Source organism: Cheilinus undulatus, linkage group 16 (assembly GCF_018320785.1).
Source record: "Cheilinus undulatus linkage group 16, ASM1832078v1, whole genome shotgun sequence".
In the NCBI taxonomy this organism is placed as follows: Eukaryota; Metazoa; Chordata; class Actinopteri; order Labriformes; family Labridae; genus Cheilinus; species Cheilinus undulatus.
The window spans coordinates 31,706,361-31,720,408 of record NC_054880.1 but is presented as its reverse complement, the minus strand read 5'-3'; the positions used below and the strand labels follow the sequence as shown (position 1 = coordinate 31,720,408).

Sequence of the window (14,048 nt, the reverse complement as noted above, 5' to 3'; positions counted from 1 at the left end):
GAAGATCCCTTGGATTTGAAAGAATCAATGCAGCAAAACAAACACTTCTTGGGTTGCATTAGAGCGGTCTGAGATCTCTCTTCTTTATTCATGATCGTTCTTTCCACCACCTTATCTGCCCTCAGAAGCTGAATGTGCATGTTTTTTTGATGTTCAGTTTTTAATAGGATTTCATCTCAACCCCCCACTTGAAGAATAAAGGGAATTTTACCTGCCACCATTTAAAGGTTTCATCTGAAAGGACGCTGTTCTCCCTGGTCATCAGAGGGTGGATGGACTGATTGAAGCGCTCAGCAAACCAAGGGTCGTCCTCCAGCTCTATCATGCACTGTCGACAGGCACACGGCCCCTTGGAGAAAAAGTTGTCAGAGAGGTGTAAAGCGTACTTGAAGAAATAGAGAGAAGGATCCCGGAGAGTGTAGCTGAAGAGGAACATTGTAAATGTGACGACACAGAGCAGCAGAGCTAAAGTCCTGATTTTTCTCCGCTTTGGTAGGGACATGATGTCTCAGTCAGAATCTGTTGGCTTGGAACTTTGAAAGTGCAGCAGACAAAAATAGCATCATGATAATCCTGGAGTCCCTAAGGTGTGAGAATAAAGCAACCCTGTTGACCGCATGGTGCAAGGAGCTCAAATATACCACTGCTGTCCAGTGAGCACATCCTGTAGTTCATGTCAGACAACACAGGATTGGCTGCATGAATGTACATCACTGTGATCAATCCGCATGGCTACTTTTCCGATTCATTGAAGCCAAATAAAGGTTAATCCACAATGTTGCTCTGTCAGCTTGATGGCGTCTGGTTAATCAGATTCAGCCGATTGTACTGGCTGCTCAGATGTTGACACTGAGAGGTCAGTGACCGATCCGTCAGTCATCCAGTAATGATCCACCTGGAAGGCAAATAAAAGGACATTTTTGTGTCAAATACATGGAGGAATGTAGAGAAAGTAGTCTTTAAGCCTGCTGCTTAACTTAAAGCACACAAGGGAGGTAAAATTTGCACTGCTCGGTATTCTTGCAATCAAAGAAAGCTTAAAGTGTTCAATGAAACCTCACTGTAATATCACACTAGTATATTCTGAGACAGTGTCTCATTTACAATGTTTTCTTTATGGCTGTTTCCCAATAACAGGATGTGCTGCAGTCCCTCTTAAAAAGACAATCAAACACCCAAAGTGTTTTGATTGACTCTGCAAATTACACCAGTTTCCCTGGGACAAAAACACAAAAAAACCTCTCATCCTCAAACCCCTCTATTATGGAAAAATATCAATAAGTAAAGGCAGCCTTTGTAAACTGAAATAGAAAAGTCCCAGTGCAGGACTCAGTGACAAACTGTTGGGATTGTGCCAAAAAGAGGAATTGATCCACCAAATGTTCATGTAGAACAAACTGTTCTTTTTGGGGAACACATTGCAGTTGCGTTGCCCTTTTTTGATGACTTACCATATTTTCTACTTGGATTCATCCAATTTATAACTGCATACATGCGTCTGATTACATGCTGCTATTAAATGGGAAATGTATATGAAAGGCTAACTAATCTAAATAGTTTCAGCTAAAGTGCATAAATGCCTTTAGGCCATCAGTAAGAGGGAGGATAAGACAATCCTCTGTGCTGCCACCACCAGCCACAAAATCAGACAGCCTAGCCATGAGCCACAAACTGAGAAACAGCGTGAAGACTTTTGTGACACAATATCATTAGAAGCAGAGGACTTCTAATCTCTGCTCTCCTGTTGACCACAGCCTTGGTGGTCCAGAGCCAAATCAAATTTAACCACTGGCACTGGCAGCCCTTCTGGACGATCTGCATGTTATAGACCTCAACTATGTGGTTCCTGATGTCAAAATCATGTTCATTTTCTTTACAGCAAATCTGATTATAAGTATAGTATCATAACCATCCAAGCTAAACATACCCTGATTCACCTGAGAGTGAAACAAGGAATCATACTGCAGAAGCAGGGGTGTAGCTAGGGATTTTGGGCCTCCAGAAAGAAAATTAGGCAGAGTCCCCTTAGCCACTGCCATTTTACAGTATCTATACATTTTTATGGGTTTTTGAACTATACACTTTCCTTACACTGATCAATCCTTTTTTTACTATGGTTAAATTAAATGTACTTAATTAAATGTATTAACTTCACATTAGTTTATGCCTTTTTTTTAGCCTCATCTTGCTTTCTGTCCCTGCTTTCTTCTCCTCCATCCTCATTTTCTTGCTCTCTGTTCATGTTATCTTCTTCTCTGTCATCCTCATCTTGTTCTCTGTCCCTGCTTTCTTTTCCTCCTAAAAGCCTAAAGGACTGTTGCGCTCACTTTTCTTTTAAAAGAACTTTGTGATGAGTTATTTCCTTAATTCTGCCTCATTACTCTTGCTTTTATTTCTGATTTAAAGTATTTAGGCGGTATCCCTAATTCTCTAGTCACCCTTCTCCTTCCTCCAGGCTCCACTTGGTTTGGACTATACTATTTTGACATTTTTAAAGAGAGGAGAGTATCTATTTTGCTCTGACACACATTCAGCCTATTGAACAATTTCATTTGTGGCTTTGACTCAATGTTGACGATAATTAGTAAGAAAAACAACAACAACAAAAACAATTATAAACACACTTTTTATTCCAAATGTATTGTCAGGAAGTACTCACTTGACCCATGATGCAAAAGTGTTGAACATAAGAAACATCAATCCATGAGAGACATGAGCAAAGGAATCTCAGCTGTGATCTCTGTACATGAGGCAACATCCAAACTCATCTGAACACATTTACACAGATCTAAACACTCTGCCCAAGGGCACCATGGAAAAAATCTGCCTACATATCTGAGATTATAAATCTACCAATCTTATCCACCATCACTGCCATGTCCTCTGCTATTCCTGATTGTCTGAAAAGTTATTTATCAAATATTAGTAGATACCCACAATGCACCACAGGTGATGTAAATAGTTCATGGATAATGTAGTATTTTGTGTTTTGAAATACAGAATGGATCTGAGTTAAGATAAGATCAGGATTTGTTATGTGGACGAACTTAGGAGGACAAGCCAACTTATGGAAATTCTTCTTGTTCAGGACAACAACAATTTCAGGTGTTTTTAACAAAATAAACTGACATCAAAAGTCGTATTCATCTGAAGCTAGAAACTTACATTTTTGTTCATATCACAGATTAGATTAAGTTAAATTTACTTTTTTCAGATTTATTTTTCTCAGTATATCTAGAATGGGAATAGTTTTTTTTTTTAATTTTAATAGACATTTCAAAGTAAAAGCAAAGCAAAAAAAAAAAAAAAAAAAAAAAAAAGAAAAAATTCTACATATTGGAGAAAGAACATTTTGTTCAACCTAATTCAACTTTACTTCTTACTTTTTCTTTGACATGTAGTAAGCTCACTGAAGTTGATGTTTTCATGAGGGGGGTTATGTTTGGCACTGGGCTTTTAGGGTCATTTTTTCTGGTTGTGAATGTGTGGATAGATGGATAAATGGATGGATGGGTGGATGCTTTTTTTTAGTCCTGCAGGAAATCTAAGAGTAGTACTGGAGAAAGGGTAAACTATCTTATGCCTTTGAATGCCATCTTATCTAATGTCTTATGGTAGAACCCTGGGAATATTGCTTCCCTGGTAGCAACTAATGAGGATCCTTTTACACAAATAACCCAATTAACTACTGTATCTGGACAACCATACAGTCTACGGAATTGATCTCAACCTTTTGTTCCTTGTATCTAAGAAAAGCTAAGCACCCTGAGGACCCATACTAGGGAAGGGATTCATCGCTGGCCACACTGGGAACCAATGGTATGGTAGCAGCTCTGTCTAATCAATATGTGCCTACAAAATAACAGGTTAAAAATGGTCAAGATGCTGAACACAATGGCTCAAAGGAGGGTTCAAAATAAAGGGTCATGTCACAGAATGCAAACATTTCAAAACCAACCCAACCTGACAGATACGGTTGGAAATGATACAAACCTTTTTTTGTTTTTTAGCTACCATGCAGTCTGAACAGTTTGTCAGAAACTTTGCTAGTGACAGAATTCCCAAAATAAAATTGAGCAGGTTGTTTTTTTTTTTCTTTTTTTTTTTTTTTTAGACCCTATCTTTTCATGACTGGCAAAGCATGCAGACCTCCCAAGGTTCCATTTTTGACATGAAAAGGCCACCTCTGCCTTTAAACAGGACCGGGGTTTCATTCTGATATGCAGCTGTGTTCAAGGTTCCACAAATACTTCCACACTGAGGTAACAGCAGATCCATGTTGTCAAAGCGCTACCGCTGCCACACAAGCAGGAATATATCTGAGAGAATGAACAGAAAAAAAAAAAAAACAGACTACCTGCCTTTTGCTCTGCAGAATTTCAGAGGCAGCACTCCATATGGAAGATTTGTTGGAAACTCCATTTCAACGAGAGAAAGGCTTTAGGTTTTTCCTGATTAGAAATTGATCAGGTCATTCAAATTCCACCCTGGAGGGAAGCAAAGAGGATTGAGTCCAGGACTAAATGACAAAGACTACACAGCAGCACAGCTTTTCTGTTGATTCCTTTCTTGCTATCAGAGTAGAAAAACACAAACTGTACAGCCGTTTATCAGCAGCACTGACACAGGCCAATGCTCAGGACGGCTTAGAAGTGATCCTGTCGGCTGTTGGGAGACCATAACTCACAGCAGAGTGCAGATTTGCATACAGCCCAAGGTTGGTTATTGTCTCAGGCAGCACACTTGACAAGGATACCTGGGGACTCTTATAATGGACACTTCAATGAAGCCTTTTTCTACAGAGCAGGCTGTTGACTCCACTCAATTTGAAGCCCTTTGGCATTAGGGGTCCTAGCAGACATGAGAGCGAGCAGAATATATTCTCAAACAGGTGGCAACTCCCTGCTTTTGACAACACGCCGGCCATCATCTCATTCCTCTGACCTTGTCTGACTGAAGCTTGGCAACCCTGCACTGATCAAAGTTTGCTAAGCTGAGACAGCAGAGCGTCTGTTCACACTTCAGAGGAGGGGGAGAGAGAAAGAAAGAGAGGGGGTGGGGAGCAGCGGTGTGCGGGCTGTGATTTTCACCCTAATCTTCAGTTTTGAGAAGTCATCAACTTTGCAGGCTGTAGTTACAGTAAAGTGTTTTCAGTTTGTGTTGTGTGGAAATTGTTTTCCTCCCCCGGCTTACTTCTTCAACTCGTGAGCATTTTGAGGAATCAAAAATTCTGCAGTTTCAAGGGCTCCTTCGTGGTATGTACTTTAGAAAGGTTTTTCTGCTGAGCTTGGAGGATGTGCTTACTGAGGTAAACCCAGCCTCACAGTCTGAGGTAACCTTGACACTTGACACAGCCATGTCCCTCATTACATTAATGTGACGCTAATTCAGCATGTCATGTCTGAATACACATCTGAGTCACTTTTACTTTAAAGTCATGACAGCGGTTTGACTACCTCCAAGGACTGAAGTGTGTGTTATAATATTAATGGTAAAAGCTTCACAAGCACAAGGTTAAACACGCGCAGATAGAAATTAAATGCACGGCTTGGTCGCTAAAATCACTCATAAACCACAAAGCACACAAATGAGCCCATTTTATGTGCTGAGGATAATCTTCTCATGTCAGAGCGGTACATGAAAAAAAATGTATCCCCTTGCTGCAGAAAGAAGAGGTGAAAATAAAACCCTCCTCTCACGCAATAGGCGCCAAAAATCTGGGGAGCATTGTGACTTCTACTTTCCCTGTTGTGCTGTAATAACTGGGCTCTCTGTCAAAAAAAGAACTCTTCCATTATTATAAAAATAGGGCTGCATTAATGAGGGAGTGTTTTTTTTCTCTTACTGGTGAGGTAATGACAAGTTATCCAGGTATAATGAAGTCTGGAAGCCACAATGTTGAATTCAGTTCGTGTACAGAAGATTTTTTCCCCTTAGTTATCCCATTTTTTTTGCTGTATCATCTTCAGTTATTATCTTCCCTTAAACAGTACAAATACAGCAGCTTACAGGTTATCCAGGAATGTGTACATGCATTAATTTAACTGGACACAGCAGCTGATAGTGTGCATCAGCATGTGCCCTACATGTTTAATCTCAGGGAGTTAAAAAAGCCTAGACTTTTTGGTCAGTGATGTATTCTTTATGCATTTACATAGCCTGAAACATCAGGTAGACACAGTCCTATATAGGATATATGCCTTAACCATGTGGGTAACATCCCATAGATGGTGTTTGGGAAAAATTGGATAGAACAAAAACTTGTAGGGTGATTGGACGAATGCTCAGTCTGTCATGTTCATCGTGTTTCAATCAGAGAAACAAACCATTTGACTTATTAGTGATGTCCTGACCCAACAGTTAACTACAAACAGCAAACTCAGCGGGCGACTATTACAACTGTTCATTATCATTGGAGCCAGTTGGTAGATTAAAGGGCCTGTAATGTGATTTAAAAAACAGTATTTTTTATGTGTGTTGTATGACAGGCCACTGTGTTACAAACAACGAGGCCAAAATTTCAGTCATGAAAACCATTTCTAAGTTTATAGAATTAAGCTTCAAAACCAGGAAAAATAAGGCTGTTATGTCAGCTTTCGGATGGTGTGGGCGTGTTGGTTGAATGAGCTGAAGCCACGCCCTCTCACAAGAAGTACGATCATCTCAAATTAAAAAAAAAAAACTGGAAAAAAACAAGAAAAGAAGGTGTCGAACATCAGACACTTTACTAAAATGCTAACAGACTGGAGGGATTTAATTTTTGCTGCTTTGAGAGAGACAAAGCCAGAGGACGCTTCTGTTAATCATCCAGGACAAAAGACAAGTGAAATATGGATTATAATGCTCTTTTGGCAAGTATGATGTTTGTTACTGCTGCATCTGGTTCAAGAGAAGAATAGACAAGCACTCCAGCAATTAGCCTGCTCCTGACCTTACGCTGAACTCTGTTTAGAGTGCAGCTGCCTGGCTCTGTGCAAGAGTAAATAGGCAGAAGTTGGGTTTAAATTTACTGTTTTCTGGCACAAATCTCTCTTATATGATACTTTTAATGACCCGTAGGCCACTGTGGCTGATAGATTTGGCAAATTTACCTCACAGTGAACAAAAAAACAGCATATAGCCGGCTGTTAATTTTCAATGAAGGAAATGAAATCAGCTAACAACAGACCATATTGAGATTGACTGCTCGGTGATTTTATATCGTTGTAGCGTTAGGGGGGTGGGGTAATGCCCCATGGCACCTGGCAATGTTGTGGGCTGCTATATCTGCCCTGCTCAGATTAAACAAAGCTAGGAAAGAGATGAACAACTTTCTAACGGTCTAAAATTTAATCACAGGTAGATCTCAGTGTTTTCACATGTTTACAGCAACCTCATTCAAACACATCTAGTGTGTTTAGAGACAAATTTTGGATGTCCCTTTAGAGGGAATTTAATCTTTTGCCAAAGCTGGTTGGGAGAAGAGGAAAATATTTTTATTACATCAAGACAAGCTTTCAGTGTGGTTCTTTGGTCTTGTTGTTTTAATGATACGTCAAGTTTTGCTAAAACTGCCACTATACTAGCTGCTGCCATGCTAATCCTCTCATCATTCGTCGTTGTTTACAGGCTTGCAGTACAACAAAACGACACCCAAAGCTACCAGCTTTTTCTCCTAAAATAACCCTGACTGATCAGGTCATTCTCTGACTGGAAACAGGACTGGATGAATCTGACCAATGACAGACATGGAAATGAACAACCTTTAGCCTTGCAAGATTAACATTTACATGCAGAAAGACAAAATTGAATTATTGTATTACCTACAAATTCCACAGGGCTGTGCAGCAGTGAGCAGCTACAAGTGGAGAACTACAAGTTCATTCTAGAAGAGTATGTAAACAACAGATTATTTTGCCTTTTCTGGGTTGATTTGTTGTTCATTACCTCCGCCAAGGAGGTTATGTGATCAGCAGGGTTTGTTAGTTAGTTTGTTTGTTTGTTAGTATGATAATTCAAAAAGTTATGGATGGATTTTGATGAAATTTTCAGGAGATGGCATAAGGAAGAACTGATTAGATTTTGGGAGTGATCTGGATCACCGTCTGGATCCAGGAATTTTTTTAAAGGATTCTTTACTATTGGGAGATAGGGCTAATGGTGGAGGTCTGCTTTCCTAGTCTGAATATGATTCCATGATTTTTTTGCTTCAACAATGGGAGAGTACATCAAGAAGTGAAAAGGTTGTCTTTGCTACAAGGATGTGGGGTTTCATGTAAAATTCTCTGGTTTCCATCCCCAAAAGTTATCTTCCCTTTTCACTTGTCATTTTGAAATCGACCTGATGCTTGTAAATTTTTCCATGCTGTTTGGATCGATCTGCTCTAAGTGGACTAACGCTGAGACCTTAAGGAGTGGCACTTCTGGGAAGCTCCAGGACTGGAGCGTATGCAGTGGAACAGCAAAGACTGGGAAAAGAAGCAATTTACTTCATAGTGTGCTTTGTGAGCAGATCCCTGCAGATTGCTGTGCAGGAGGAGGATGTGGGATCTGGGTGTTAGTCCGGGCAGAACCTGGCTTTGCAAATGTGTGTAAAATGTGTTAGTCTGCCTGAAATGGTACAAAACATATTTTCATAATGTCAGAATAACAAACTGACATAATGCAGTTGTGGATCAATTTATTCACCACAGTTGGATCCAAACTGTACTAGACATTCTGTGAATGCTTCATAGTCCCCTCAAAAGGCTTTAAACTGAAAATCAAACCTCTCTGAGTATGCCAGTGTTCAGATTCATCATTATATAAGCAGAGATCTGACAGCCAACTTTCCTAATAGTCAACATATCGCCAAAGCAAACAACAACGCTTAAATCCTTGCAATCTTCAACATCCAGTTCCCAGGACTGCACCAGACAGAATCAATGCAAAGAGATGTTTAAGGCAACAACACAGAAGGAACCCAGTGGGAGTTTCTTTGAAATTTCCGCTCTATCAATAACAATATCAATCACAGAAGAGAAAATGAAAAGAAGCTTCAGATTTGGCATTTGATGGCATCACATCTGTGACTCTTCATGCTCTTGTCTCTGGCTTTGGTGGAGTGTTTCATTTTCACGGATATTGACTTCTAGTCAGGGCTTTCTATTGATAAAAAGGAGGCATGGCTATGTTTCTTACATAAAGAGGATTCTATGGATGTTGAGGGATTGAAAAAGCAGAGCAAGGTCTTCTCACAGCATTTCAATGACAGGTGAAATGGTTCGCAGAAACATACTGGGTCTCTTTTCAAATGTACTGTAATTACATGAATGATGCATTGTTTGTATTTTATGCTTTCTTCCCAGATAGATGGGAACATTGTGCTGCTCCTAGTCTCATGCAACCTTTCCAAAATCCAGAAAACAGAATAGGTGCTGCAGAGTGGTCAAATTTAAAATGCTGCCGTTTATCTAGCTCCTGACATTCTGAAGGTTAGAGGTTTTATTTTTGCCTGGCAGCCATGTGTTATTTATACATTTTTAAGCTGGCATGGTGTGCTTTTCCAGCCATTGATGTTTACACGTCCTGATTTGTGGATGTGACTGGCATCCTCACTCAGGTCACCAGAGAGAACAAATGCTTTTTCATCAAACATTGACATTTCTAAAGTGACCATTTGCTCATGTTTTAAACTCACATTAAAGGCTGGAGACTGCTGCAAATGCTCTGGCTTGGCTACAAAGCTTGTGATGGTTATTTTTTGGCAACTCCCAAAAGAAAACAAGCAATGAACTAATTAATCTATTAAGTATTCTCTCCGTATAAAAGGTGTTTAATTATTCTGTGGAGATAACAGTCTAGAGTCAGCTTTGTGATGCTCTAATTATGCACAGCGATAATTTGACCTTAATGTTAATGCTTGTCTGGCAACAATCACAATGACAGCACAATAGCAACATGCTGAGGTAAAGAAGGCGGCATCTGGGGTCATTAACTGCTGATTTATTTTTAGTTTATCACACATACCATTCAATTCATTGTCACAGCATTTTCATAAACTAACAATTTACAAGTTGTCACAGAAAAAGCCATATTTCTTTAGTTTGTTACAGTTCAATAATTGTATAAAACATACAGTGTGTATAAGAAATATTCACCCCTTAGATGGTTTACCCTTTAATTAATTTTAGAAATCAATCGTGGTCAATATAATTCGGCTTTTTTGACACACACAAAAAAGAAAAGCAGAATAAAAAAAAAAACACAAAATATGTAAGTTACAATAATCAACAGAGGTGAAATGGGGATCACCTGAGTGCTGTGAATGTGTCTCAGATGACTGTAGTATAAAGACACCTATGTCTGGAAGGTTAAGTCACTGGTTAATCGGAATCCCTGGCAACCATTATGCCACGAAGACAAAAGAACATTCCAAGCAACCCAAAGAAAAGGTTATCATAAAAGTTAGGGGATGGTACCAGTTGAGTTGCAAGCTTCAGCAGCTGAGATGGGAGAGACTCTGCATATGACAACTGTTGCCTGAGTTCTTCACCAGTCAAAGCTTTATGGAAGAGTGGCAAAAGGAAAGTCACAGTTGAAGAAAACATTTTAAATTTTGATTAGAGTTCGCCAAAAGGCATGTGGGAGACTCCATGGCCAAGTGAAAGAAAGTTCTTTGGTCTGATGAGACCAAAATGGTGCTTTTCGGCCATCAGACAAGATGATGTTTGCCAGACACCAAACACTACACATCACTGTAATCAAACCATCCCCACTGTGAATCACGGTGGTGGCAGCATCATGCTGCGGGGATGCTTCTTGGCAGCCAGCCCAGGAAGGCTTGTACAGGTAGAGGGTAAAACAGATTCGGCAAAATATAAGAAAAACAGGATACCCTAACCCTAATAACTGGTTGTGCCACCCTTGCGGCAACAACTGCTTGTAAATGTTAGCGATAACTGACAGGGAATCTTTCATCTCTGCAGAATTGTTTTTATTCCACCACATTGGAGGGTTTTCAAGAATGAACGTCCGCTTCAAGGTCATGCCACAGCATCGCGATCAGATTGAAGTCCTAACTTTGACCCTTCAAAGCCTTTTTTTTAAAGTAATTCATAGGTGGATATGCTGGTGTGTTTCGGATCATTGCCCTGCTTGCATAGCCCAAGTGTGCTTGAGCTTGAGATCACAGTCAGATGGCCAGACATCTTCCTTAAGGACTTTCTGGTGGAGAGTAGAATCCATGGTTCTATGAGTTAAAGCAGGTCATTCGGGTCCTGAAGCAGCAAAGCATCCCAAAACCATCACACCACTACCCAGTCCACAGAATATTTGCCAAAAGTCTTGGGGATCCAATGGATGACCTTAACTGAGTCAAGTCTTTATATGTTTTTTTGGGTTCTTGTGTGACCTCCTTAATGAATAGTGACTAATAGAAAGGTCTACCACTGTTACAAGTTTTCTCCAATTGTGGATAATGGCTCTCACATTGATTCACTGGGGTCTCAAAGCCTTAGAAATTGCTATGTTACCCTTTCCAGACAGACAGATGTCATTAAGATTGTGGCATGATGTATTGCTCTTTGAGATCCTGTAGCCTACTTCACTTAGTCAGACAGGTTCTAGTTAAGTGATTATTAGTTTTAACAGGTCTGGCAATAATCAGTTATTGGTGAAATTGAAGTCAGCTTTCCAAAAATGTTTTTAGAAACTATCTAAAACATAGAAAATATCTATCAATTTCACACATTTTGCCACATCTTGTGCTGACACTTCGTGCTTTTTTGATTCTGTCATCATCATTTATTTCTTTTTTCCTTCTTTTCAGATCATACCTGAGTGATAGGTTCACTCTGGAGGACCGCAGGCTGAGCGGGTGATTATCACCCTGTGGTCATCCACAGTGAACCCATCACTCAGGTCTGATCTTACAAATACCTTTGGGTATATCTGACATCACACTCTGCTGGAGGACCCATGTTGAAACTTTTTTTGAGACTGCAACAGTGGATGTACTTTTGGACTGAAAGTCAACTTCATCACAGCTGTCCTTGAAAACAGCCTGAAAGCATAACAGGCTGGTTTGGTCAATTATCAGTTCAAGTGATATCACAGGTAGCTTATGTCGTGCAAACTGTGATAAAAACCATGGGTGTCAAAAAGCACCCATCTCTACAATCTCATTATAAACAGTCTGTTGTTAGGCACACTCAGAAAACTGTGTCCCCTCCAACCAACCTTCTTCATTCTGAATTTTAGTGTTTCAGGAAGTAGCTTCAGGGTCCCTCAGACCAGGCTGAACTGATATAAACATTCATTTATGCCCAGGTCCATTAAATTTCTGAATAATAGGTAAAGTAAGATGTGCCAAGGGGTCAAACAGCATGTCAGTATGTCACTGCTGCCAGATGGTGTTTATGTAAATAGTCAGATGGAACTGCTGCTGTTATTGTTAAGGTTTTCCTTATTATCTCTATTTATGTATTAAATTATTTTTTTCACTGCATGATAGAGCCCAAGACAAATGTTCCTACAGGGACATTTGTTCTCTGATTATCACAATTTATCCACATGAGCCATGATGAGCTAATCAGATTTCGAGGATTAATTCAAATTACTCGTATTTCTCCCAAACACTGAAATTATTTGGCTCAGTCTCAAAGGCTGTAGTGCTGTCTGTGACTGGCCAGTATTCAGTTAGCAGCCAAGTCCTTTATTATGGCCAGGATTCTGGTCCTCATGAGCAAATAAGGTCTGGCTCTCTTACCCTCCAGAGGCTGAAGCTTTTTTTTGGAATGCATTTTTAGTTTCTCCTCTTATTTGGGGTAAGCAGGACCTGATAAGTTTAAAAGCTCAGCCTTGTCTTTGGACAGGAAGTCGTTCAAACCAAGAATGATGTCCATTAATCTCCTGAAGGTCCTTTGCCTGCAAAAAAAACCAGACCTGGATCGGTTTTAGAGCAGATGTTTTGGCTGAGTGTCACCCAGAGTTGGTCTGTTGTCGAGGGTCTTTAGTCACTGAGAAATGGCTTCATGGTAAATGGACTTGAGCTTATATAACGCTTTTCAAGTCATCTGACTACTTTGTGCTTTTACACTGCAGGTCACATCTTCTCATTCATACCCTTTAACTCCATTTACTCCACGTTCACACACTGAGCTAATCCTATTTTTGAATACACACCACTAACACAGCAGTGGGAGCAAACGGGTTAAGTGTCGACCTTCTCACCTTCAGATTGTGAGATGACCGACTGTATCTACAGAGCCACAGTCAGTCATTAAGAGAGGTAAAGCGTAGTCATTAAGGTCAAGCATGAACAAAATTTCCACTGAAAGTTCTGATTTTCTTGAACATTTTCCTTTTTAAAATCAACGCAAATTCCCAAAAAGTTAAAAGAAATTGACCAAATATGTGTGAAAATTGCTAAAACATATTTCAAATATCCCATACAAAGAAGGCAAAATTTCTTTAAATATTCCCCAAATATTTTAGAGAAACTTTATTAGAAAGCCTAAAAATTTGAATCAAAAAAACTCTGTAAATTCCTGAAAATGTTCAAGCACGTGTCCTTAAATTTCAAAGCAATTTTTTCTAAAATTTCTTCTAAAAATTTCCCAAAATTAAATGAATTCCCCAATATTCCATGGGAATAATGGAAAATCAAAGTGAATTCCCTGAAATTTTCAGAAAATTCTTGAAAATTTCCAATTTCCAGAAATTAACAAACAAATACCCAAAATTTCCATAAAGATACCTAACAAATTTAAAACAAACTACCCTCCAAAATTATTTTCAAGCAAAATTACTTAAACTTCAATGTACATTCCGGACAATAATCGCAAAAATTAGAATAGCAAAAATTATGAAGCTCAGTGTTAGTTCATGCAGGATTTAGTAGTTGTAAACCCAGCTATGATCAGCTGACAGCCAGCTGATCCCAATAATCGCCTCCCAGCTCTCCCAGCCAATCACACCTCTTTCTCTCAAGACAGTGGTGTATTTAAACATGACGTACTTCTCACTGATCTCTGCTTGCATTAATGCTGATGCACCACGCTGCTGCTGCTGGTAAAGCTTAACCACCT

At 39.5% G+C, this 14,048-nt stretch overlaps 1 protein-coding gene across 1 annotated transcript in view; it reads right to left on the bottom strand.

The window, feature by feature from the left end:
• LOC121524109 (CMP-N-acetylneuraminate-beta-galactosamide-alpha-2,3-sialyltransferase 1-like) overlaps nt 1-14,048 on the bottom strand; it is a 130,198-nt gene that overhangs the window by 42,025 nt on the left and 74,125 nt on the right. Inside the window, exon 2 of the mRNA XM_041809311.1 lies at nt 212-895. Within this exon, the coding sequence (XP_041665245.1) occupies nt 212-502 (291 nt within the window). The 5' untranslated portion in view covers nt 503-895. The remainder of the gene's footprint in view (nt 1-211; nt 896-14,048) is intronic.